Source organism: Theropithecus gelada, chromosome 16 (genome assembly GCF_003255815.1).
Source record: "Theropithecus gelada isolate Dixy chromosome 16, Tgel_1.0, whole genome shotgun sequence".
Lineage (NCBI taxonomy): Eukaryota > Metazoa > Chordata > Mammalia > Primates > Cercopithecidae > Theropithecus > Theropithecus gelada.
The window spans coordinates 51,772,927-51,799,825 of NC_037684.1; the positions used below are offsets into that span (position 1 = coordinate 51,772,927).

Below are 26,899 nucleotides of genomic sequence, written 5' to 3' on the forward strand. Positions count from 1 at the left end.
TGAATACAAACTACACATCCTGGTTCCTGCCGGGCCTTCGGGCCCATCCCCACGGTCGCCTCAGTGCGGGGAGCCCTTACCCCGCAGTGCTGGGCCCCTCGTACCTGCAGAATGACCCAGTGTCCTTTCTCTGCAGCCACGTCCAGAGCGTCCTCAGCCACCACTTCTTGTCCCTGCCCCAGGGACACATTATGGAGTTTTCCATTGTCTATGGTAAACCCTAGTTTTTTTCCTAAAGAAAAACAGGAAAAAACACCAGGTAATTAAACGACACGGGTTCAGACTCTGTGATGTGCAGCCAGGAATTCCACATGCCTCCCTCGTTCAGTTTTGGTGGTGAAATACACATAACCTAAAACTTGCCTTTTAAAAACCATCCTAAAGCGTACAGTGCACTGATATTCAGTGTATTCACAATGCTGTGCAATCATCCGTTCGGTTCTAGAACACTGTCATGGCCCAAGAGGTGGTCCCCATACCCGTTAGACGGTCACTCCCAATCTCTCCTCCAGGGTCTCCTCCAGGAGCCCCTCATCTACAGTCTCCTTTGTGTCTCCATGGATTTACCCATTCTGGATATTTCATGTCAAGGGAACTGCACAATATGGGGCCTTTGTGTCTGGCCTCTTTCCCTGAGCGTAGTGTTTTTGAGGTCCATCCATGTTGTAGCATGTATCAGTACTTCTTGTTTTTTTTTTTTTTTTTCCTGAGATGGAGTCTTACTCTGTTGCCCAGGTTGGAGTGCAGTGGCGCCATCTCAGCTCACTGCAAGCTCCACCTCCCGGGTTCAAGTGATTCTTCTGCCTCAGCCTCCTGAGTAGCTGGGATTACAGGCACCCACCACCACACCTGACTAGTGTTGGTATTTTTAGTAGAGAGGGGGTTTCACCATATTGGCCAGGCTGGTCTCGAACTCCTGAACTCAGGCAATCCACCTGCCTTGGCCTCCCAAAGTGCTGGGATTACAGGTGTGAGCCACTGTGCTTGGCCTCACTTTTTTTTGAGACAGGGTCTCACTCTTGTCACTCAGCCTGAACTCCACTTCCCAAGCTCAAGTGATCCTTATGCCTTGGCCTCCAGAGTAGCTGGGACCACAGGCATGCACCACTATGTCCAGCTAATTTATAAAATTCAGGCCGGGCACGGTGGCTCAAGCCTGTAATCCCAGCACTTTGGGAGGCCGAGACAGGCGGATCACGAGGTCAGGAGATCGAGACCATCCTGGCTAACCCGGTGAAACCCTGTCTCTACTAAAAAAATACAAAAAACTAGCAGGGCGAGATGGCGGGCACCTATAGTCCCAGCTACTCAGGAGGCTGAGGCAGGAGAATGGCGTAAACCCGGGAGGCGGAGCTTGCAGTGAGCTGAGATCGCGCCACTGCACTCCAGCCTGGGTGACAGAGCGAGACTCCATTTCAAAAAAAAAAAAATAAAATAAATAAAATAAAATAAAATTCTCTGTAGAGACACGGTCTCCCTATGTTGACCAGGCTGATCTTGAACTCCTGGGCTCAGGTGATCCTTCTGTCTCAGCCTCCCAAAGTTCTGGGACTACAGCTGTGAGCCACTGCACCTGGCCTACTTCATGCTTTTTGGAGACAGGGTCTTACTTGGTCACTCAGGCTGGAGTGCAGTGGCTTGATCATGGCTCATTGCAGCCTCAAACTTTTGGGCTCCAATGATCCTCCCACCTCAGCCTCCTGAGTAACTGGAACCACAGGCGTGTACCACCATAGCTGGCTACATTTTTTTGTACGTTTTGTAGAGACGGGGTTTTGCCATGTTGCCAAGGCTGGTCTTGAACTCCTGTGATCAAGTGATCCACCCACCCTGGCCTCCCAAAGTGCTGGGATACAGGTATGAGCTACCACGCCTGGCCTGCTTCACTCTTTTTTAATCGAGGGATACTATTCCACCGTATAGATCCACCACATTCTGTTGATCCACTTATCTACTCGTCAATTAATGGACATTTGGGTGGTTTCTGCCTTTTGGCTATTATGAATGATTTGTGTAGAGCATTTGCTTGGACACAAATTTAAATTTCCAGTTCTTTTGGGTGTATACCCAGGAGTGGAATTGCTGGGTCATGTGTTAATTCTATATGTAACTTGCTGAGAAATCAGCAGACTGTTTTCCACAGCAGTGGCCCCATTTTACATCCTCCCAGCAACCTACAAGGGTCGCAGTTCTCAGGGTCCTGACAACACGTGTTATTTTCCTGTTCTTGATCATCGCCATCCTACGGGCGTGAAGTGGTGTCTTGGGTGTGAAGCGGCATCTTGGGTGTGAAGTGGCGTCTCGTGTACTTTTGGTGTGCATTTCCCTGGTGCCTGGTGATGCCGACAATACTCCGTCTCTTTTTTTTTTTTTTTTTTGGAGACAGAGTCTCGCTCCGTACCCCAGGCTGGAGTGCAGTGGCGCGATCTCGGCTCACTGCAAGCTCCACCTCCCAGGTTCATGCCATTCTCTGGCCTCAGCCTCCCGAGTAGCTGCGATTATAGGCGCCTGCCATCACGCCTGGCTAATTTTTTGTATTTTTAGTAGAGATGGGTTTTCACCATGTTACCCAGGATGGTCTCGACCTCCTGACCTCATGATCCGCCCATCTCAGCCTCCCAAAGTGCTGGACCGCACCCGGCCAATACTTCATCTTTGAGAACATCGCTTGCCTGCTACACTTACCCAGGGCTTCCACGTCTTTCAAGGGGTCAACCCCGGGGGAGAGGATGAAGAAGATTGGCGTGGAGGGGCTGCTCTCCTCGTAGGACTTAGAAAACTCGACACTCCGGCCTTCCACGAACTTGCTGCCCATCTTTTCCTCCACGAAGTTCCTAGGGGTGGAGTGCATCAGAGGCAGTGGAACCCGAGGCTCTGGGCCAGGGCAAGGGCCTTGGGGTGGGCTCTGGGCCAGGCAGGAGGGCCCTTTTTTGGTGGACTTTCTTCAGCAGGACAAGGTCCGTGGCAGGACAGCAGAGTCTTTACTGGTCTTTCCTTTCTGCGAAGGATTGGCCTTGTTTGCCCCGGGCACCCTTTCTTTCCCGAGGGGCCCCGCACTGTGCTCCTCCTTGGAGCAGTCTAAGCAGGTGCAGGGAGAGGCCAGCCTTGGAAGGCACCCAGGGTCAACTGCGGGGGGCGGGGGGCTGAGAAGGAAGGAAGTTCGGATTAGAGCAAAGCTTTAGTGAGCCTAAACAAGTCAAAGAAAAAAGCAACTTCAGATGATATAAACACCTGTCTCTACAAAAGCCCCAGACTCTTTCTAACATGACCCCTGTAAGTCTGGGGTCAGTCGGGGTCTCTGCTAATCCTCCCGTGGAGGACCTAGTGATGTTCCCGTGATCTTTGGATCAGGTGTCGGCCTTTCTCCTGTGATCACAGAGGGCTGAGCTTACCGTATGTGGAAAGAATGAATCACCTGAGCTAAGATTAGTAAACTTGCCGGGTGTGGTGGCTCACACCTGTAATCCCAGCACTTTGGGAGGCCAAGGTAGGCGGATCACTTGAATTTAGGAGTTCGAGACCAGCCTGACCGACATGATGAAACCCTGTCTCTATTAAAAATTCAAAAATGAGCCAGGTATGGTGGCACAGGCCTGTAATTGCAGCCACTCAGGAGGCTGAGGCAGGAGAATCGCTGGAACCTGGGAGGCAGAGGTTGCAGTGAGGTGAGATGGCGCCACTGCACTCCAGCCTGGGCAAGAAAGCGAGACTCTGTCTCAAAAAAAAAAAAAAAAAAAAAATTTTGTAAGATTTTAGTGGCCAGCTGGTCTCTGAAAGGAGGAGCGATGGCCGCATCCTGAGGGGTGAGAACTGCTCATCCCTGGGCAGGTGAACACCTGAGTGTTCGAGAGTCTGGGTCGACTTTCAGAAGGGTCTGCTCGCACTCAGGCCACCCAGCGCACCTCAGCTCCTCTGGTTCAACCAGGAGTCAGCTGGCTAGTGCCTCTCCATGCCCTTGGGACTTTCTGGGGACACCTGGAGCTGCTATTCCTTTCCCTGCTCTGGCCTTTGCTGGCTTCTGTCTGGTGTTCTGAACCAGGGCCAGCCTCAGGCAAGGATGGGGAGGAGTTGCTCCTCCTGAAGGCCCCCAATTCTATTCAGGCCTCTGGAATGGACTCAGACCCCAGATGCTGTGATCTTTGTCTAGGAAGGAACTTCCAGAACATAGGAAGTCCTGCCCCTAGGCAGGAATGACTCTGGATCACCTTTGCTAATTAGTTGCCCAGGCCAAATGGTCATTGGCTATGGATGAATGAATGACACAGAAGCATGCATGCTGGGTTCCAGTCAGGCCTCACCACCTCTGACGTAGTGGCCTTGACAAAGGAGTGCTGGAGCCGGCTGGTGACAGCTTGCAGCAGACCCGGGCAGCTTGCAGCCGGCCACAGAGGGAGCACTGACACCATGGAAACTGGCACGTGCTGCGCGTCAGGGTTTGTGTTGCGCACCCGGCGGTGGTCTGGCCTGGCCTCCCAGTGCCCGTGACCTGTGAGTGTGGAAGTGGAAGTGCTCCCACGGCTGTCAATGCTTCCAACAGTGCCTGACACGAGACACCCTTGGCCAGTGCTGGCTTTGTTATTAGCCACGTCTGTGTCAATCTTCTTGCTTTTAAGCGATCCCCTCCCTGTATAATTAGGGCAGTAAATCTGCTTTGCTCCACGTCATAGAAATGGGAAACATGTCAGAGCTGAGGGAAGATCTGGGCTCACGGGTGTTGGGACGGTCCAGGCCACCGCAGAGCACACAAATGCTTCTGCCGTGGGTGGCTGTTTCCTTCTTTTAGGTGGCCAGAGTGCAGTCACACTGGCTAACTTAGGTGCTTCTCAAAAGCTCTCAGGAGACGGGGAAGGTCACCTCACCTCATCTTCTAGACGAGGAATCAGATACACACTGGGTCTTGTGACCCAAACATGCAAACATGCTGCACTTTCCCACAGGAGAGGGCGTTCCTGCTGCGATGGTCGAGGGACTTTACCTTGGCTTTTCCCAAACTCTGACCCTACTTCCTCCAGTTCTGAGTCCGGGACGCAGCCGGCTTTCTCCCTGGACCTCGCTGCTCTCCTGCATCACAGTGACTTCTGGCTTCGTTCCGCCCCCTCCTCCCCACCACTCCCGTCCCTGTCCTCTCCTACCGGGGAAAACAAAGCAAAACAAAGCTACTCTCAGGAGTTAGGCCTCTGCTTTGTCAGGAGGGAATTTTTTAGTTTTTATTTTGAGGCAGGGTCTCGCTCTGTTGCCCAGGCTGGAGTGCAGTGGTGCAGTCTCGGCCCACTGCCATCTCCACCTCCCGGGCTCAACCGATTCTCCCACCTCAGCCTCCTGAGTGGCTGGGACTACAGGAGGCTGCCACCGCACCTGGCTAATTTTTAGACTTTTTGTAGAGGTGGGGTCTCACTGTGTTGCCCAGGCTGTTCTCAAGCGATCCTCCCCAAAGTACTGGGATTACAGGTGTAAGCCACCGCACCTGGCCATCAGAGGGTAATTCTATTAGGGACATGAGTGTCTTTTGGGAAACCTGGCTGCTTTCAGACTACTTGGGGAAATGAAAAGGGAAGAAGCCAGACAGGCCCCAGGTGCTCTGAGGACGGACCCCAGGCTCATTTCTGTGCTAAACGTCACCTCCTTCCTTCAACAACCCATCCGTCCAACATGGAAGGGTTTCAGGTCTGGAGAAATTGTTGGTGAAATCAGAACAGTTTTCTTGCAAACTAGCCATATTAATACATCTTTGATTGACTTTACGTTTTGCCACCGAGGTACTCAGAGTCCTCGAGTGCTGATGGTTTTGCCATTGTTTTCTCCCTCAAAACATCCTAAAAGGACCCCACTGGTATGGCCTCAGTGCACATTCATGTCCACACTTGACATCTTACTTTCAATCTAGGAGGCTCACGTGGGGAGTCTTCTTCCTATCATGTACTGCAGGGCACCCCTCTGCAGTCAGGTTAGTGGGGGACAAGGGGTTCCCCTCATGATGCTCTGAGACATTAAGGATTAACAAGAGCTCAGGACTGGAGTCTGCAGCCTGGGGTGGAATCCTGCCTCTGTCCTCGAAGAACTGTGTGAAATGATTTAGCCCCTCTGAGCCCTGTTTCGTTTCTTTTTTTTTTTTTTTTTTTTTTTTTTGAGACGGAGTCTCGCTCTGTCTCCCAGGCTGGAGTGCAGTGGCCGGATCTCAGCTCACTGCAAGCTCCGCCTCCCGGGTCCACGCCATTCTCCTGCCTCAGCCTCCCAAGTAGCTGGGACTACAGGCGCCCGCCACCGCGCCCGGCTAGTTTTTTTTGTATTTTTTAGTAGAAACAGGGTTTCACCGTGTTAGCCAGGATGGTCTCGATCTCCTGACCTCATGATCCACCCGTCTCGGCCTCCCAAAGTGCTGGGATTACAGGCTTGAGCCACCGCGCCCGGCCGCCCTGTTTCGTTTCTGTGTAAAATGGGGAGAAGTTCAGGGGATCAACTCAAGTCCCCAGAGAGTCTAGCACAGCAGCTGGGCCGAGCTTCCCTCAGGCCTGGGCCTCGGGGGCGGGGCTGCCGGCTCGGCGGCGGCGGCGGGACACTCACTTGATGGCGTAGGTCATGCGGTCCGGCCGCATGCAGCGCACCATGCACAGCTTCTGCAGGGCCGTCTTGTTCTTCCACTCCTTGGGGAAGATCTCCTTCTCGGGGGCTTCCGACTCTACCAGCTTTTTCCAGCGCTTGGCAGATCCTTCGATGTCACTGTCCAGGTTTTTGAACTCGTCCATCTCTGAGAGGGCCTAGGGGCAGAGGCAGCAGGCCCTGTGACTCTTCCCACTTACCCGGGTCCCGAGAGCCTTCCTGTACAGTTCGTTCAAGGAGGAGAGGCCACTGCCCTCCGAGGAAACTGGGGCTCTGGGATAAGCCGGCCCGAGAGGCCGGCCACCAAAGCACGAGCTGTTGGTGCCCAGCTCAGGCATCCCAGGACAGTGCCGGGAGCCTCCTTGGTGGGGTCCAATCTGGGGACATGAGGCGTGGGAGGGACTGGGGCTGCTTCTCTAGGGGTCTCTGGAAATGGGGCCATTCTAGCTCAGGGGACAACCTTCTTCAGGTCTCTTTGAGCAGACCTTGAGACTCGAGGGTCCCTGATGGTGTCCAGGAATCCGAGGAACAAACTTTTCACTTGCCACTTCCCTTACGCTGGGAAGGGGGGAGGCTGGGGGAGGGGTGGTAAGAGGCCCTGAGGCCTCTTCTGGCCCTCAGAAGATGTCACTCTCTGCTTGCTCAGGGACCTAACGCAGGACTCAGGGACCTAACGCATGTCACATTCCCTATAGGAATGCAGAGTTATCTGTGAGCTGGTAGCCAGCCCATCTTGGTCTCCATCCCCATCTGTGGGGCCTCCTTGCTTTACTGAATTGTGTGGGCCACAGAGCCTGGTATTCTGGCCTTGTAAACATCTGCAGCATCAACTGGAAAGGCTCCACGGGGGGAAGAAAGCACAGCATGTTCAATGTCTAAAGACGAACCTTGATCCCGCCCCAGCCTTGGTGCTGCAGGAAGTCCACTGGGGAGACCACCCCGGCCTTAAAAGGGAACCGCAGGAGGAAATCCAGCTCCACTGGGTTCAGCTCCTTCTTCATGGACAGGACCTGGGGGAACATGGAGGTGTACACGCTTAATGCAGCCAGTAAAACGTCAGCAGCCCTGAAGATGCGTGCTGGACCCGAAGAGGAGTTCACACTCCCGGCCTGCAGGGGGCGCCCTGTTCTGCCCCTTTGGGTTGGGGTAAAGTTTTATCTTTACCTCGTCTCGCTTTTTAAGTTGTGAAATACACATACCATAAAATTGACCATTTTGGCCCGGCACAGTGGCTCACGCCTGTTATCCCTGCACTTTGGGAGGCTGGGGGGGGTAGTGGGGTGGATCACTTGAGGTCAGGAGTTCAAGACCAGCCTAGCCAACATGGTGAAACCGTTTCTACTAAAATACAAAAAAATTAGGCGTGGTGGTACATGACTGTAGCCCCAGCTACTCGGGATGCTGAGGCAGGAGAATCGCTTGAACCCGGGAGGCAGAGGTTGCAGTGAGCTGAGATCATGCCACTGCACTCTAGCCTGGGCAACAGAGTGAGGCTCTGTCTCAAAAAAAAAAAAAAAAAAAAAAAGAAAAAAAAAGACAATTTTTACCATATTTCAGTGTACAATCCAGTGGCATTTCACATATTCGCAGCATCGTGCAACCACCAGGACTTTTTTGTTATCCCTTCATCCCTTGAGCAGTCATTTCCCATCTCCCCTCGCCTCTGAGAGCTGCTCATCTGCCTTCTGTCTAGGGATGCACCCATTTTGGATGCTTCGTATAGACAGAAGCACACGACCTGCCCCGTTTGCATCTGGCATCTTTCACTTAGCGTGACGCTTCCGAGGTTCATCCACGTTGTAGATGTGTCAGAACCTCCTTCCCCTGTAAGGCTGAGTAATATCCCATTCTTGAATATAACCACGCTGGGGTTCTCCGTTCATCTGCTGATGGACAGCACGTCATTCTGGCTGTTGTGAATTGGTTGGCTTTGTTGTTTTTATTTTTTATTATTTATTGTTATTTTTTGAGATAGACTCTTACTCTGTCATCCAGGCTGGAGCGCAGTAGTGCAATCTCGGCTCACTGCAACCTCCAACTCCTGGGTTCAAGCGATTCTCCTGTCTCAGCCTCCCAAGTAGCTGGAATTACAGGTGCGTGCCACCATGCCCAGCTAATTTTTGCATTTTTTGTAGAGACGGGGTTTTCACCATGTTGGCCCGGCCGCTCTTGAACTACTGGCCTCAAGTGATCTGCCCGTCTTGGCCTCCCAGCGTACCAGGATTACAGGTGAGAGCCACCACGCCCGGCCTTGTTGTTGTCTTTGAGAGACAGGGTATGGCTCTGTTGCCCCCGGCTGGAGTGTAGTGCTGTGATCATAGCTCACTGCAGCCTTGAACTCGTGGGCTCAAGTGACCATCCATCTCAGCCTTCCAAGTAGCTGGGACTACAGGCGTGCATCACCTCACCTAGCTATTTTTTTTTTTTTTTTTTTGTAGAGATGGGGTCTTGCTATATTGACTGGGCTAGTCTCAAACCGCCTCAAGTGATCCTCTTGCTTTGACCTCCCGCAATGTTGGGATAATAGGCATAAGCCTCAGTGCCTGGCCTCATCTGGCTTTTGGCTGCTGCGATTAATGCTGTTGTGAATACTGGTGTACGGGAATCTGGACAGATGCTGGACACCTGTTTCCAGGTCTTGTGGGTGTGTGCCCGGAAGTGGAATGCTGGGCCATATTCCATACCATCTTGTCACTTGTGCATGCTGGCCCTCTGGACCTCCTGTGGGCAGGGTCTGGGTCATTTTGAAGTGGTGTACTGGGCAGCTAACCTGGCACTCTCTGTCTCAGATGGGCAGCAGGTGGCTGGGAGCAGGGGTAATGGCCACTGCCATCTCCTCAGTCAAGTACCCAAAGGGTCTGTTTTTCAGATCCCATAGAGAGTTTCTTCCTGAGCCGGACTCTTTCTTTTGGTCACATACAACATTCCTTGGGACCAAAGAGAATGCTTTCTGCTTTCTACCCTGGAAAATGAGGGGGAGCACTGACAACTCTTATCCTGATGACCTCTCAGCCAGGAGAAAATCTCACAGTGAACCTGTGATTCAGAGATTCACATGTAAAAGGAACCTTCATAATATGGACCCCATTGGTTCAAAGTTTGAGTTTGAATTGAAAGCTAGGCTTAAACTGATGCCCAACCTATTTATACAATTAGTGTTGCCCAGCCTGGGCAATATAGTGAGACCCTGTCTCTTTAAAAACATTAAAAAAAATTAGGGCTGGGTGCGGTGGCTCATGCCTGTAATCCCAGCACTTTGGGAGGCCGAGGCGGGTGGATCACCTAAGGTTGGGAGTTTGAGACCAGCGAGACCAACATGGAGAAACCCTGTCTCAACTAAAAATACAAAAATTAGCCGGGCATGGTGGCATATGCCTGTAATCCCAGCTACTCAGGAGGCTGAGGTAGGAGAACTGCTTGAACCCGGGAGGCAGACGTTGTGGTGGGCTGAGATTGTACCATTGCACCGCAGCCTGGGCAGCAAGGGCAAAACTCTTTCTAAAAAACAGAAAAAAAAAAAAAAAAAAATTAGCCAGGTACAATAGTGTACACTTGTATTCCCAGCTACAGGGAGGTTGAGGCAGGAGGATCACTTGAGCCCAGGAGTTCAAGACAAGCCTGGGCAACATACTGAGACTGTCTCTACTAAAAAAAAAAAAAAAAAAAAAAAAATTAAAAATTAAAAATTAAAAAATTAAAAAATTAAAAACTGCCGGGCGCGGTGGCTCAAGCCTGTAATCCCAGCACTTTGGGAGTCCGAGACGGGTGGATCACGAGGTCAGGAGATTGAGACCATCCTGGCTAACCCGGTGAAACCCCGTCTCTACTAAAAAAATACAAAAAACTAGCCAGGCGAGGTGGCGGCGCCTGTAGTCCCAGCTACTCGGGAGGCTGAGGCAGGAGAATGGTGTGAACCCGGGAGGCGGAGCTTGCAGTGAGCTGAGATCCGGCCACTGCACTCCAGCCTGGGAGACAGCGAGACTCCGTCTCAAAAAAAAAAAAAAAAAAAAAAAAAAAAAAAAAAAAAAAAAAAAAAAATTAAAAACTAAAGAATTGACCAGGCATGGTGACTCACCCCTGTAATCTCAGCACTTTGGGAGGCTGAGGCGGGCGGATCACGAGGTCAAGAGATTGAGACCATCCTGGCCAACATGGTGAAACCATGTCTCTAATAAAAAGACAAAAAGTAGCCGGGCATGGTGGCGTGCACCTGTAGTCCCAGCTACTAGGGAGGCTGAGGCAGGAGAATTGCTTGAATCCAGGAGGCAGCAGTTGCAGCGAGCCAAGATCATGCCACTGAACTCCGGCCTGCCAATAGAGCAAGACTCCGTCTCAAAAAACAAACAAAAACACTAAAGAATTAGCCGAGTGGGGTTAGCAATATAGCAGGACCCTGTCTCTATAAAAACATTTAAAAATTAGCCAGGCACGGCAGTGTACACATGTATTCCCAGCTACAGGGAGGTTGAGGCAGGAGGATCACATGAGCCCAGGAGTTCAAGACCAGCCTGGGCAACATAGTGAGACTTTGTCTCTACTAAAGATAAATAAATAAATAATTAAAAAACTGAAAAATTAGCCGAGCATGGTGGCACATGCCTGTAGTCCCAGCTACTAAGGAGGCTGAAGTGGGAGGATTGCTTGAGTTCAGGAATTCAAGGCTACAGTGAGCTGTGACTGCACCACTGCACTCCAGCCTGGGTGACAGAGTGAGATACTGTCTCAAAATAGCAGCAGTAACAGCAACAACAAAAACTAGTGTTTCCAACCATACTTATGGCACAGTGTAAACAAAATTGCAGAGGGGCTGTGCTATGGTTTGAATGTGTTCCCCAAAAAGCATATGTTGCAAACTGAATCCTCAGTGCAACAGTGTTGGGAGGTGGGGCCTGAGAGGCAACTAGGCCATGAGAGCAGAGTCAATGGCTTAATGTCATGATCAATGGAGTGGGTTTGTTACACAAGGAGTTTGGCCCCTTTTGTGCTCTCTCTCGCCCTCTAGCCTTCCACCATGGGATGACACAGCAAGAAGGCCCTTGACAGATGCCAGCACTTTCATATGGAACTTCCCAGACCCCAGGACCATGAGAAATAAATTTCTATTGTTTACAGATTACCCAGCCTTGGGTATTCTATTATAGCAGCACAAAACAAATTAAGACAGGCTGTTTAATCAGTTTCAGAGAATGCAGATCTTTAAATATTTTAGCAGGACTGTATAAAACAGGAGGAATATTTGTTTATTCATACACTTCTTTTTTTTTTTTTTTTTTTTTTTTTTTTTTTGAGACGGAGTCTCACTCTGTAGCCCAGGCTGGAGTGCAGTGGCCGGATCTCAGCTCACTGCAAGCTCCGCCTCCCGGGTTCACGCCATTCTCCGGCCTCAGCCTTCCGAGTAGCTGGGACTACAGGTGCCCGCCACCTCGCCCGGCTATTTTTTTTGTATTTCTTAGTAGAGACGGGGTTTCACCGGGTTAGCCAGGATGGTCTCGATCTCCTGACCTCGTGATCCGCCCATCTCGGCCTCCCAAAGTGCTGGGATTACAGGCTTGAGCCACCGCGCCCGGCCCATACACTTATTTCTTAGGAAACATCACTCACCCCACAGTGGGCTAAGCACTAATGGAGGACTATTTACTCAGCACAACTTACATGTAAAATGACATTTCCTTGTGAAATTCTCCTTGCCACACCACCCCTTTACTAGCTCCCATTGGAATAATGTGCCAGCTTCCCAAATATTGACTAAGAGAGCCCCAGGCCTGTTCCACATCAGGCATCTCAGACTTTACAACCACCTGGGTATGTTGCTAAAATGCAGGTTTGAAATCACCAGGTTTGGGTGGGGGCCCAAGAATCTGCCTTTCCACAAAGCTCCCAGGGGTCACTGACACTGCTGGTCCACAGACCACACTAGGAGCAATGAGGCTAGACATTACCTGAAACGTAACTTGTGCCAGAAAAATGAGTTTGTCCCTCTCGAAGAGCCCCCGGGCGGTATACATGTAGACGGAGTAGGTGATCTCGTCCGTCAGGTTGATCACCCGCTGCTTCACCTCACTGGCAGGGGTGGTCCTTTGGATGGCTTTCTCAAATACCACGTTGAAGGCCTGTGGATCCGCCACCCAGAGTCATGGAGACGTGCAGAGATGGAGCCCGCCACCGCTCCCCACCATCACTCCCTGCCACCTGTGGTGGCCTCCAGTTTGTTTTGTTTGAGACAGAGCCTTGCTCCATCGCCTAGGCTGGAGTGCAGTGGCGTGATCTCGGCTCACTGCACCCTCCACAGTGAGGGAGGTTGCAGTGTTCAAGCGATGCTTCTGCCTCAGCCTCCCTGAGTAGCTGGAATTACAGGCATGCACCACCACGCCTGGCTAATTTTTGTACTTTTAGTAGAGACGGGGTTTCACTATGTTGGTCAGGCTGGTCTTGAACTCCTGACCTCAGGAGATCCACCTGCCTCGACCCCCCATAGTGCTGAGATTACAGGCGTAAGCCACCGTGCCAGGCCATCCAGTTTGTTTTGATTGGGTTGGGGGTGCCTGGAGGCACCAGGGGAAGAGCAGGGAGGAGGGAGCAGCTCATACCCTCTCCTGGGGAGAATGGGTGTAGGACTGATGGGGGCCCCTGGCTCCCCTACTTCCAGCCCCGTCTGCAGGCTGGACCAGGTCTGCCCTCTGAGGGTGGCCCTGGCACTGCCTGATAGCTGTGCGGGCAACAGACCTGGCTGTGGAGCCCAGATGCAGCCCCACCTTGAGGGAGGCACCCAGCCCCAGCTGCAGGGCGCACCTTGAGGGAGAACTGGTAGATGGGGTTGATTTTGTTGAGGTCGTTCAGTATGAAGTAGAGCAGAGATGCCCGCTCCGCAGCTGGGCGGTAGTTCTCTCTCGCCTCGTTGATTTTAACTTCCGTGATTTTTGCCTCCACCACCTCGACACAAACAAAAGGGGTTTGAATGACATAGCAGATGGGCTCATTCCCAGCCACCAGCCTCGCTCCCTGGGAAGCCACCCAAGGGCTCTCTCAGCAGCAGCTGGGTGCAGGATGGGAGCCTGGGCCCCTTCTCCTGCCCTGGGCCGGCTCGGCATGTATGACTGAAGCTGCTTTTCTCCTTGTTGGTGGGGGAGGCGCCGATCGCCCGTGGCCCAGCCTCCCATGCTCCGGCTGTCAGGGCACGTCACTGAGGCAGCTCTGACCTTCTCTTCGATCTCGCTGGCTGTGTGCTTGGTGGTCTCCAGATTCTCCACCAAAGCTGTGTCTCCCAGAAAGTTCCCCGAGGCAGCCGACAGACGGGCCAGGAGCGAATCTTCCAGCTCTTTCAGAACAATCTTAAATTCGTTTTGAGACTTGGTGAGGTTCGCCTGCAAGGGGAGGTGCGGTTGTCACTGCATGGCCTGGCTCTGTCCGCCGGGCACCCAGGCCTCCCTCGGGTAGCCGTGTGGCTTAGCCACTGCTCAGGCTTTGAGCAGGAGGAACGAGCTCAGGGGCTGCAAAAGCGGAGCCCCTGGAACCTCAGAGAGGCCCTGGGCCTGCTCCCAGTCTTGAGGCTTCCTGTCACGAAGACTGTAGGGGGCAGAATGGGGGCAGAATGGGGACAGGCGGGCCTGGGCCTCCTGAGCCCATGCACTATGGCGGGCGCAAGGGCTGGCAGCCAGGCCATTCTTGCAGGGCAGCACTCTGGAGCTTAGAGCCCCTGAGGACCGCTGTGACTCATGTTCTTTAAGCAAAGCAGTCATGTGACTTAGAATTAAATTTGGGAGCTGGAAGAGGGGACAGCGGGGAAGGAAATGACCCATCCTCTCGTAGGAGAAGCTGCGATGCCCCGGGACATACTGAGGCACCTTCAGAGAGAAGCAACCACACACACCGGGCTGGTGGCCCTGCTCGGGGCCTCACGGTGACCCGGCCCCCTCTGCGTGGGACGGCCCCTCCTCCCGTGTGACCGACCTTGAGGACGTTACCTTCAGCTGTTCTAGATCTGGGCGCTCTTTGGCCACCACAGCGGCCAAGAGTTGGTCCTCAAGTCCATCCCTGGTGACCAGGAAGTTGATGAGGGTGCACTGAGCCTGCATCTCTGGTTTGTAGTGTGGGTTGAAGTACTTGGTGTGCAGGATCAGGCGGAACTTGGGGTGGTACTCCACCTCCTTGTCGCCAATCTTAATGTACCTGGGGTTAGCGGAGGAAAGGGTTAGTGGGCCTCCCAGTGGCCAGGGGAGAGGAACACAAGCACAGACCACCTTTCACCCCCGCCCCAGGCCAGGCCGCCACCTTGAGCCCTCCTTCTGGTCCCTGGAAGAGCACTGCACCTCTCCTTGTCTGTTCCTTCTCCCCGGCCTGTGACGTGGGCCCTTCTGGGAGATGCACCTGCTCTTTCCTTGGGTGGGCAGGCTCATCTTCGCAGCAGGGTTTACGGCCCTCTGGCTGCACGCTGTGCTCCTCTGGGAGCCCCGACCCAGACCCATTTGTAACATCAGCCCATCCTGGAAGCTCCCAGGACTGCAACCCGGGGTCTGCTCATCCACTGTGGGGGTGCCTCTCTCCGACCCTACACCCTCCTCTCCCCTCTTCGTAGCTGGGCTCACTTTGAGGGGCCTCTGGCTAACTTAACCCTTCAGCACTCACACCAGGCCCTTCCCAGAGTCTAGGACCTCTGCATATTGATTGGCCACCCTGTTCTGGGTTTCTGCATGCATCTCTGCATTTAAAGGTGGCTCCTGTCAGCTCTGACATTTACGTTTTTTTAAGGTAGATTTAATTTTTTAAAATTGTAAAGTGAATAATGCGAGCTCCATGCATCAACTGATGAGTGGACAAACAAATGCGCACAGCCACACGTGGAATGTGATCCTGCCATAAAGAGGAATGAAGGACTGACACGTGCAACCACATGCATGACCCCTAAAAACATGCTAAGTAAAGGCCAGGCGCGGTGGCTCCCTCCTGTAATCCCAGCACTTTGGGAGGCCAAGGCAGGTGGATCACCTGAGGTCAGGAGTTCGAGATCATCCTGGCCAACATGGGGAACCTGTCTCTACTAAAAATACAAAAATTAGCCGGGCGTGGTGATGTGCCTGTAATTCCAGCTACTTGGGAGGCTGAGGCAGGAGAATCACTTGAACCCAGGAGGCAGAGGCTGCAGTGAGCAGAGATTGCACCACTGGACTCCAGCCTGGACGACAGAGCAAGACTCCGTCTCAAAAAACAAACAAAAAATGCTGAGTAAAAAGAGCCAGACACAAAAAGACACATGTTGCTTGATTCTATTCAGAGGAAATGTCCAGAAGAGGCAAATCCACAGACACAGAAAGCAGACTAGTGGGTGTCCAGCACTCAGGAGGGAGGCGGAATGAAGAACAACAGTGGGTGTGGGGCTTCCTTTCGGGGTGCTGAAAATGTGCAACTGGACAGATGTGTTTGTACAACATTGTGAGTGTACTAAATGCTCTTGAATTGTGCACTTTAATATGGTTAATTTTATGTTGTGTGAATTTCGTGTGAATTTTTAAAGGTAATGCAGTCCCAAGATTTGCAAAATGCCTAAGAACAGAAAGAAGAAAGACGCCACCTCCAAGCCTCACTGTCTGGAGGCGATCACTGATCAAACGGTGGCGGAGATATTCCTAATGGGGATGTGGCCCCTTTCCAGTCTTTCCTCGGGAGCTGGGGACTCCTTCCCTCCAGTCGGCATTTTCTCAAAGCCCCCGCTGCCTACCAGGGAAGCAAAGGCCATTCCGGGCGTCTTCCCTACATGCACACGCCCAGGCCTTGGGCCCGAAGATGTTTACCTGGCTCAAGCCATGGAGATGGAAACAACTCACTTTCCCTTTTTAATTGTGTTCCTGCCCAGTAGAGGGTCCAGCACGGGGTCCACGGTTTCGCCGATGTTCTCAATGAGCAAGGTGTCCCCTTCCGAGATGGCCTGCTCGATGACATCCAGGTAGCTGCGGGCACAGCACGGAAGCTGGTTCACGGCAGAGGGCCTCGTGATGGAACGGTGCGCGCACGCGCCGACCAGCAGCCCCTGCCCTCCGAGCGAGACGGCGCCAAGCGAGTGGTGACCTAGGAGCCCACAACTTGTTCCCAACAGCTCACCCTTTCCTGAAAGGAGCCGAGGGGCTTCTTTGTAAACTGCCCCTGTGCTCTTATGGGAGTGGAGATGAAAATGGAAAGTTTTACTTTGTTTTGTTTTTTGAGACAGGGTCTCATTCTCTCACCCAGGCTGGAGTGCAGTGGCGTGAGCAGGGTTCACTGCAACCTTGACCTCCCAGGCTCAAGTGATCCTCCCATCTCAGCCTCCTGAATAGCTGGGACTACAGGACTACAGGACTACAGGACTACAGGCTCATGCCACCACATCCAACTAGGTTTTTTTTTTTTTATTATTTGGAGAGATGAGGTCTCACTATGTTGCCCAGGCCGGTCTCAAACTCCTGAGCTCAAGCAATCCTCCTGCCTTGGCCTCCCCAACAGAGTGCTGAGATTACACGGATGAGCCACTGCGCCCAGCCTGGAAGCAGCTTTGAGTAGCTTTATGGCCACAGAGGCAAATGTTTTCATAGCCACACGCCATTGGATTTTCCAGCACCGCTAGGAAGACAGGGCGTCACTGTACCTGTGTCGTTTAACAGCCATTGTTTCTCATCTGTGATGAGAACGCAGACCACAAGACCCAAGAATGTGACCACCTCAAGCCTCCAGCCAGCAAATGGCCAAGTGGGAGGCAACCCCCGGCCTGAGCCTCCGTCTCACTCTCCTTTCCCTGCAGGAGCAGCGGGTGATGGGGACAGGGGAAGGGAAAAGAGCTCCTAATTTCATTCTTTACTACTGCTGCTGTTCCCCGGGGTCAAATTTAAAACCTGTGGGCTAGTACTTATATTTAAAGACCCACCCATCCATGGAACCAATTTGAAATGCCTAAGGCATGCTTCCGAGCAGTGGGGGGCTTTGGTCCAGGTCCTGCGCCTGCACACACCTCTTCTGTCCCAGGCGGATGGCTTTCAGTTCACTGCTGTATTTGTTTTTGATCCACTTGATTCCTTGGAGCTGGGCGTCCACAATCAGCGGCCACCGCTCGGTGTTGCACAGGATGGTGGCATTCTCGGTGGACATGCGGTCGCTGGGGAGGCCCTGGTTGTTCCAGGTGGCCACGTCCGCATCATCTGTCAGCAGGCTCAAGGGATCCAGGCCATTTGTGATCGGGATGGGGACCTGCCCAGGGAGGCACACTTTCTTAGAAGGGGTGATGCGACCTTATTACTAGAAAACCGCTCTCCAAATCATGCTGTGTCTGGTGCTGCGGTTAGGGGTGGACCAGCCGGACGACCTGGGAGAAGCCAGCCATTTCCATCACTCTGGACAGAGCAGCTTTGTAACTCGGCCAGAAACGACGTCAGCACAGCAACACTGGGCCATGTTTTTTTTTTTTTGCCCCCAGACAGAGTCTTACTCTGTCACCCAGGCTGGAGTGCAGTGGCATGATCCTGGCCCACCGTAACCTCTGCCTCTCGAGTTCAAGAGATTCTCCTGACTTGGCCTCCCGGGTAGTTGGGATTACAGGTGCCCACCAACACACCCAGCTAATTTTTGTAGTTTTAGTAGAGACGAGGTTTTACCATGTTGGCCAGGCTGGTTTTGAACTCCTGACCTCAGATGATCCGCCCGCCTTGGCGTCCCCAAAGTGCTGGGATTACAGATGTGAGCCACCACGCCCAGCCTAATTTTTGTATTTTTAATAGAGATGGGGTTTCACCATGTTGGCCAGGCTGGTCTTAAACTCCTGACCTCAGGTGATCTACCCACCTCAGCCTCCCAAAGTGCTGGGATTATAGGCATGAGCCACCGCACAATGCCACTGGGCTACATTCTTATCCCCAAAGGGGCCTGAGCCTCATCACAGAAGTCAAGGTGCCAGTGTGGCTGGTTCTGCCCTGCTGGGACCTCCCCAGATTTCCTGAGTGATGAATAGGACTCCACTTTTTTTTTTTTTTTTAAAAAGACTAGGTCTTGCTCTATCACCCAGGCTGGATTGCAGTGGTGCGATCTCTGCTCACTGCAACCTCCGCCTCCAAGGTTCAAGCGATTCTCCTGCCTCAGCCTCCCCAGTAGCTGGGATTAAGGCGCTCCCCACCACATCTGGCTAATTTTTTTTTGTATGCTTAATAGAGATGGGGTTTCACCATGTTGGCCAGGCGGCTCATGAACTCCTGGCCTCAAGTAATCCGTCCGCCTCGGCCTCCCAAAGTGCTGGCATTACAGTCGTGAGCCACCGTGCCCGGCCAGGACTCCACTCCTTACCTTTAAGTTATGTATGTAAGGGATCCAGAATTTCTCCATCAGCTCATTCCGGTATTTCTTGGTGAAGTAGCCCACGTAGGACACGAAGGCAGAGATGAGCAGGACGTCCCCACACAGCGTGACCCCCTGGCTCCTGAAGTTCTCCACGGACTCAGCCCAGCGGACGTTTTCCGATGCTAATCCCCCCACCAGCCTGAAGCGGAACGAGAGAGAATAAAACATATTTGCATCGGTGAAAGGACTGGACCAGACAAGCCTCCACCTCTGCACCTCTGTGAATCTTCAGAGTTTCCCATCGGCACCTGGCTCAGTGGCTCAACGATGAAAATGCTTTTGGGGAGTTTTTGGGAGGAAATGCTTTAGAGAAGCCCAAATCGTGCTTCTTGGCTGGGCACGGTGGCTCACGCCTGTAATCGCAGCACTTTGGGAGGATGAGGCAGGTGGATCACCTGAGGTCAGGAATTCGAGACCACTCCGGCCAACATGGTGAAACCCCGTCTCTACTAAAAATATAAAAATTAGCTGGGCGTGGTGGCGTGCATCTGTGGTCCCAGCTACTCGGGAGACTGAGGCGCAAGAATTACCCGGGAGATGGAGGTTGCAGTGAGCCAAGATCATGCCACGCACTGCAGCCTGGGTGACGGAGTGAGACTCTGTCTCCAAAAAAAAAATTAAAAAAAAAAAAAAAAAAAAAGACATGCAGGGTGTCAAGGCTCAGAATGAAAACAAGCACAGGAAATACCTCATTGATAATTTTTATATTAGTTACCTGTTGAAATAATATCTTGGATATTTGGGGTTAAATAAAATTATAACTATTTCTTTGTACTTAAAAATGTTTTTTTGTAGAGATGGGGTGTCACTATGTTGCTCAGGCTGGTTTCAAACTTTCAAACTCCCACCTCAGCCCTCCAAGTGCTGGGACTACAGGTGTGCACCGCCATGCCTTTTTTTTTTTTTTTTTTTTTTTAAGACAGTTTCACTCCTGTTGCCTAGGCTGGAGTACAATGGCACAATCTTGGCTCACTGCAACCTCCACCTCCTGGGTTCAAGTGATTCTCTTGCCTCAGCCTCCCAAATAGCTGGGATAACAGGCGCCCGCCACCACACCCAGCTAATTTTTCTATTTTTAGTAGAGATGGGGTTTCACCATGTTGGCCAGGCTGGTCTTGAACTCCTGTCCTCAGGTGATCCACCCACCTTGGCCTCCCAAAGTGCTGGGATTACAGGCGTGAGCCACCATGCTCGGCTTGCCTGGCTAGTTTTTGTATTTTTAGTAAGATGGGGTTTCATCATGTTGGCCAGGCTGGTCTTGAACGCTGACCTCCAGTGATCCACCTGCCTCAGCCTCCCAAACTGCTGGCATTACAGGCATGAGCCACTGCACCCAGCCAGCCTCTGTACTTTTTAAATGTGGCTGCTGGAAAAGTTAAGGTGACACATCCACATCCGGCATTATGTCCCTAGTGGACGACACTACTCTGGAGCCCCAAACCATGATGTAATCCGTGAAATGACTGTCTGCTGGCTGCAAAATGACCCTGGAAGCCACGTGGTGGGTGACAGTGGGTTATGACCAAGTAATGCCCCTGGAACAAGCCCCGTGGGACCCAGTGTCCCAGGCCAGCGTGGGTTACTTGGAACCACGCGATAGGTCATATTTTGTGGAGGCCCCTGACTATGCAGGAGGCCAAGGTTTATCCTAATTACTTTGAGCTCAAGAAGTCAAAGTGGCAACCTGGCTGCTTCCACCTGGACTTCCTCCTCTTCCTCCCAAGGCAGTTGTGTGGGCTTGTCCCTTTTCAGGGGTCTGAGAGCAGGAGGGTGGTCTCGGGGAGGAGCCAATACCTGTTCGCCAGTAAGATCACCCTGTTCGTGGCATCGGCCTCCTGCTGACACTTGATTTTCTCAGCCGTTGCTTTTTCAAACGCTGAGGTTAGGTTGCTCAGGTTGGCGTTAAGTTCCTGCAAAACCAAGTTGGAAAGCTGCTGGAAAACCCCACGAGGCATCTGTAGCACGCTGCAGCGGCAGCAGGGCTGGGTCCTGTGAGCATTGAGTGTCTAAGAGGCTCCCATAAAGGCTGAGAGCCCTCTGGAGCATGGAGGCCAAGGACACCAAGCAGCTCCCGGCACCGTCTGGCCCCTGCCTCTGCCTGCATCCTCTCACGCTGCTGAATAATTCACGACGGCGGCCGTGCCAACCCATTTTAAACAGAGATATTGACCGGCAGCGCAAGCAAGTGGCTCTGGTGTTTCACAGAGACGGGAGCGAGCCGGCACTTACGGCAATCTTGTTTTTGATCCGGGACAGCTTCTCTTGCGCCTCTGCCAGCTCTGCATTAGCCTCCTCCAAGGCCTGCCTCTTGGGCGCCACGTCGCAGTAGACCTCGTAGAAGCGGACGATGTTGATGCACCAGGAGCAGAGGCCGGCGGCGGCCGTGGACTTGGAGCGGATGAACTCGGGGTCGAACGTCGGGTTGCCTTGGTAGGGCCTAGCGAGAGAACACCAGTGGGCCGGAGTCGTCACCCTGTCCTGCTCTGGCAAAATGGGCCCAGAGAGGCTGAGTGTCTTGCCCAGGGTGGCACAGCTCTGGAGGGGCAATGCTGGGATTCACACAGCCAGGCTGGCCCTAGAGGCCATGCCCCACTGGCTCCACTCTGCCACTCCCGTTGCCCCACAGTGGCATTGCCCAGTTTTCCAAGTTGGGCACCAGGAGACTAAAACTATAAGGTTAGAGGGATGAGACGCAGAAGAGATGATGTGGCAGGTGTTATACTTTGGGGGATGGTACAGTGACCAAGAAAAATGCCCATAGGTGCAGCTTAGGCACTGTAGAAACTAGTGTTTTTAAAAATGACACCAACACCATTATATATGAACTGAATTGCCTGCAGAAAGAAATCTGAATGGATAATTCAAAATGTTCATTGAAACGTGATTGAAATTGAGGTTGGGAACAGAGCCCATCATTTCTTGCTCTGGTCTACTTATGCTTTGTGTAGGCTAATATGAAAATGAGCGTGCATCTCCCAGACACACACCACACCGTGTGGGCAGGGAACAGCGCAGAAGCTTGCGGGGTGATAGGAGGAGGCATTTATTGAGGCCTCATTTATAACAGCAAAACAAAAACAGCCTAAATATTCAATGAAGCAGGAAGCGCTAAGTAAATTACGATTCCCGTATGGTAAGATCATACATACAAAAGTTAAGAAAATCATATTTATTGGGTTTTTTTTTTTTTTGGAGACAGGGTCTCACTCTGTCGCCCAGGCTGGAGTGCAGTGGTGTGATCACGGCTCATGGCAGCCTTATCCTCCTAGGCTCAAGTGATCCTCCCACCTTAGCCTCCTGAATAGCTGGGACTATAGGCACGTACCACCACGACTGGCTAATTTTAATTTTTTTTTGTCAAGACGGGGTCCTCTTTGTTGCCCAGGCTGGTCTCGAACTCCTGGGCTCAGGCGGTTCTCCTGCTTTGGCCTCTCAAAATGCTGGGATTAAAGATTAAAGGTGTGGGCCACCGTACCCAGCCTTGAAGTGTTTTATTGTTTTTGTTTTTGAGATGGAGTCTCACTCTGTTGCCCAGGCTGGAGTGCAGTGGTGTGATCTTGGCTCACTGCAAGCTCCACCTCCCAGGTTCAAGTGACTGTTATGCCCCAGCCTCCCGAGTAGCTGGGACTACGGGCATGCACCACCGTGCCTGCCTAAGAAGTGTTTTTAATAACATAGGGAAAAGTGTTGGTTTTTTTTTTTTCTTTTTGGTGTGATAATATTAAGTAAAAAAAGCGGAATAAATATATGTGTACAGTATTATCTTTTCTTTTTGAGATGGAGTCTCACTATGTCGCCCAGGCTGGGTGCAATGGCGTGATCTCGGCTCACTACAACCTCTGACTCCTGGGTTCAAACGATTCCCCTGCCTCAGCCTCCTGAGTAGCTGGGATTACAGGCACGCGCCACCACACCGGGCTAATTTTTGTATTTTTAGTAGAAACGGGGTTTCACCATGTTGGCCAGGCTGATCTCAAACTCCTAACCTCATGATCCCCCTGCCTAGGCCTCCCAAGTCCTGAGATGACAGGTGTGAGCCACAGTGCCCAGCCCAGTAGTATTTCAACTATATATTAAAAAAAAACACACACAAAAAAAAAACTTAGAAAAAAGATGGAAAAGAAATATATCAAATGTTGATTGACGGTGGCACACCCTGGTGTAGCCCTCCAGGCGTTCTTGTTGGTTTCTCTTATACTTTATTCTATACTTACAAGATGTCTCGCAGCAGTCCCACCCTCTTCCTCCCACATGGGAGCTGAGAGGTTTTGGGGTCCTAGCCGGGGTCACTGGGGTCTGGTCCTCTTTCTCAGTCCGGGTCGGGGGCACCCTGAAGTTGGCCTCTTAGGGGATGGCCAGTGAGGAGCCACATGGGGTGGGAGACAGGCTGGGCACTTACAGAGTGGAGCACCCCAAGAATGCCAGCGTGTTGACATTTACGGGATGAAAGGCGGAGTCCCCATGGCACCCTTCCCAAGTCCCATGGCTCATCCCAGAAGGAGCCATTGCCAGTCCTGCCCCTCCAGATGTAGGACCTTTACAGTCAGGCCAGCAAAAGAAAGATGCATGGCAGAGCCCCAGGCATGCGGCCACTTGCTGTGCGTGCCTGTGTGCATGTGTGTGTACACATGTGCATCTGTGTACATGTAGGTTTTGTGTGTGTACATGTGTATGTGAGCACGTGTGTGCACTTTGTGCACTGTATTCATATGTACACATGTGCATGCATGTTTGTGCTTATATGTACACGTGTGCACATGTATGTTTTGTATACATGCACTGCATTCACGTGTACATGTGTGCACACGTGTGATTATGTATACATGTGTATGTGTGCACATGTGTGCATTTTTATGTGTGCATGTGTGCATTGCATTTGTGCTCACATGTATTCATGTGTGCAATACATGTGCTCATGTGGTCAGCTGCTCTCACAGGGGCCGACCTCTGTGGGGCCTGGCCGGCCTCTCTCTCAGACCTGTGGCCTGAGGGTTCCCGCTGCTGAGCTTGTCAGCTGTGTTCTTGGGGTGCTGTATGGGGAAGGGGCTGCCTAGATTTTGAGCCACAGGCCCCAGGAGCCTGGGGCCACGCCTCACCCTCAGCACCCTGCCTTGGCCTGATGGAGAATCGGAGGGAAGCCCCGGCCGCGAGGCCCAGCCCCGACTCACTTGAAGGCCTTCAGGCAGGCCTCGGGGATGTGCTCCTTGTCGAACTTCTTCAGGGAGTCTAGGAAGGTGTCCACCTTGCCCATCATGATCTTGGCCGCCTTCCAGCTCTTGTCCTTGGGGATCCTGCCCCCAGGTGCGGTCAGAATCATGACGGCGGCGGTGACGTTGACCACGGCGTCCGGGGGGGACCCGAAGGACTTCAGCTCTGTCAGGTTGTTCTGCAAACGACAGACGGGATGGGTCCGATGGGAGTTTGGACTGGGTCCTCGGCGATGCCCCAAGGAAGCCGCCGTGAGCGCGTCACCACCCAATGCCAGCAGTGAAGGCCGCTTCCTCTCCGCCCAGGCCAGGGGTCCCCTTTCTTTCCCTCCCCCTTTACCTTATTCAGAGTGTCCAGAGCCTCCTGGGCTGCCAGTAGGGCCGGTTCTGCTTTGGCCAGGTCCGTTTCACAGGCCTTTTGCTTCTCGGTGACATTCTGGAAGGAAGATGGACAGGAGAGGTTACTGCAGGTCTGTCCATCTACCTGTGGGGGCGTGTACGTGCATGTATGTGTGTGCGTGCATGTGTGTGCATGTGCATAAGTATATGTGTGCATGTGTGTGCATGTATGTGTATGTGCATGTGTGTATGTGCATATGTGCACGCGTAGGCAGCAGTGGTGAGGGGCGGCCCAGGCCCCAGCAGGTCTGAGCTCCACAAAAGAGGCTGCCCCTCTGGCTACCACTCACATTTGCTGCGTTTGCTGACTGAGCTCCTTTGCCGACATCCCTCCGTGTGTACTTGGCCCCTGTCTGGAGCCCACCATCCTCCCTGCCTCCTCTGCTCTGCCCCACAGCGCTCAGGGCAGAATGAGCAATGCCTCGGCAGTTGGGTGGGATTCTTGAGTTCCAAGACGGGAGGGGAAATCCAGGGGCCACCCAGACCACCCTGACTTTGCAGTCTTATTGTTTCTGGGGCTGTTTCATAATCCATCCAAAATGGAACATCTCAGAGTATATAGCTTACCCCCCGCCCCAAGAAAGTAGCAACTCCTTCATCCATGCACATACTCATTCATTCACTCAGGAGACAGTGGGCAATAACTGGAACGCTCTTAAATAATTACCCAGATGTGGGACTGATGACAAAAAAAGCACCCAGGGAGGGGTGATGAGAAGCTACTCCAATGATGCTGTGGCCTTCAGGCTCCAAAGATGATGAAGACATTCCCCCTAAGCAGTGGTTCTCAACCTCAGCCACCCCCAAAACCAGCAAGGAGCCCACCCCAGGCCAGTAACGTCCTACCCTCTGTGGCGGGGGTGGGGGGTCCGGAGCCGCACGTCTGAGGACCAGGCTCCAGCCAGGTCTTCTCAACCCCTCCCATGCTCATGGATCGCAGGCATTTCGTTAACATGCAGGCCCTATTGAGCAGGGCTAAGCTGGGGCCCGAGAGCCTGCATTTCTCACAACCTCCTGGTGAGGCTGCCACCATGGGCTGGGGGCTGAACATTGAGGAGCTCGGCCACAGGGATGGGAGTTAATTCTAAGGAAAGCCTGCCTCTGAGTGGGGGTCCTCACCTGGGAGAGACTCCTCCTTCGGGGTCCCACTGGTTTAGGAACCTTGTCCTTCTATGTAAGTCTCAGCCTTTCCTATGCCTGTCAGTGGCACCTGACCTCATGGGGAAGCTCAGGAGGCCTGGCCAGCGCAGCAGCCCTCCTGAGGCCACACTGGGCTGCCTTCACCTACCTTATTGATGACCTCGACCTTGACTTCTTCCTCGTCAGCAATGGCCTTCTCTTTGCTGACCTTCTCGGTCTCGATGCCGACCACCTGGATCAGTTTATCTGCACTCTCATTCTTCTGCTTGAGCTCAGCCTCCTGAATCGCCAGCTTCGCTTTCAAGTCATCCACCTGGGGAAGGAGAAACCAAGAAACAGCAAGCGTGGGCCGCAGCCAACATACGCCGCCCTGCACTGGGCAGACGAGGGGTGGGAGCCACAGAGGGGCAGAACGGCAGGGCTGTGTCTTACGACTCCCAGTGACTCGGTTTGGAGAGTCTTTTCAATATCTTAAAAGCAGGTATTGAGCCCTGACTGTGTACACAGGGTCACAAGTGTGAGACATTCCTGGTGCTCAAAGGAGTTGGCAAGGTGACTGAAAAGAAAAATATCAGCTGCAGCCCGGGCAACATAGTGAGACCCTGTCTGTATAAATAATAATAAAAAATGTAGCCAGGCATGGTGGCCTGCACCTGTGGTCCCAGCTATCTGGGAGGCTGAGGTGGGAGGATCACTTGAGCCCAGGAAGTTGAGGCTGCAGTGAGCCATGATCGCACCACTGCATTCCAGGTTGGATGACAGAGCGAGACTCTGTCTCAAATGCCAGCTGAGTTGCAGTGCTGAGCAGGGCTGGCCAGGGCCCCTCCAGGCTGCTGGGAGAGTGACAGCGAGAGTTTGGGCGGGGGGGCAGGGGTGCAAAAGCTCCCCTGGAAGCAAATGGGAGGCGCCAGTCTGTTCACAACCCCAGCAGGGAGGTGGCAGCTGTTTTCAGGCCCCCTCACAGGTGTCAGTGGTGGGCAATAAAGACGAAGGACCGGGACTGCATGATGGAGGAGGTCTGAAGCAGGCAGAACCCTTACATATCAACACAACATGAAGGAAAGGATCCAGGGAGGTTTTTGAGCCGGGCACCATGGTATGAATGGCATTTATGAATGAACAGATGCATATTTATTGACCGCATTGGGCATGATGATCAAATCTCACCAGACATGGGGCAGGTGCCATCCCCTGTGTAATGTGCCCTC

At 52.7% G+C, this 26,899-nt stretch overlaps 1 protein-coding gene across 1 annotated transcript in view; it reads right to left on the minus strand.

The window, feature by feature from the left end:
- The window catches only part of DNAH17 (dynein axonemal heavy chain 17), a 154,097-nt gene that overhangs the window by 15,777 nt on the left and 111,421 nt on the right, over positions 1 to 26,899 (minus strand). The window contains exons 58-73 of the mRNA XM_025361810.1: positions 25,840 to 26,004; positions 24,493 to 24,588; positions 24,114 to 24,331; positions 21,175 to 21,382; positions 20,740 to 20,855; positions 18,892 to 19,084; positions 17,570 to 17,805; positions 16,416 to 16,538; positions 14,559 to 14,763; positions 13,794 to 13,958; positions 13,387 to 13,527; positions 12,537 to 12,707; positions 7,485 to 7,607; positions 6,562 to 6,755; positions 2,686 to 2,834; positions 105 to 232 (exon numbers count right to left, since the gene is read on the minus strand). Coding sequence (XP_025217595.1) covers positions 105 to 232; positions 2,686 to 2,834; positions 6,562 to 6,755; positions 7,485 to 7,607; positions 12,537 to 12,707; positions 13,387 to 13,527; positions 13,794 to 13,958; positions 14,559 to 14,763; positions 16,416 to 16,538; positions 17,570 to 17,805; positions 18,892 to 19,084; positions 20,740 to 20,855; positions 21,175 to 21,382; positions 24,114 to 24,331; positions 24,493 to 24,588; positions 25,840 to 26,004 — 2,631 coding nt within the window. The remainder of the gene's footprint in view (positions 1 to 104; positions 233 to 2,685; positions 2,835 to 6,561; positions 6,756 to 7,484; positions 7,608 to 12,536; positions 12,708 to 13,386; positions 13,528 to 13,793; positions 13,959 to 14,558; positions 14,764 to 16,415; positions 16,539 to 17,569; positions 17,806 to 18,891; positions 19,085 to 20,739; positions 20,856 to 21,174; positions 21,383 to 24,113; positions 24,332 to 24,492; positions 24,589 to 25,839; positions 26,005 to 26,899) is intronic.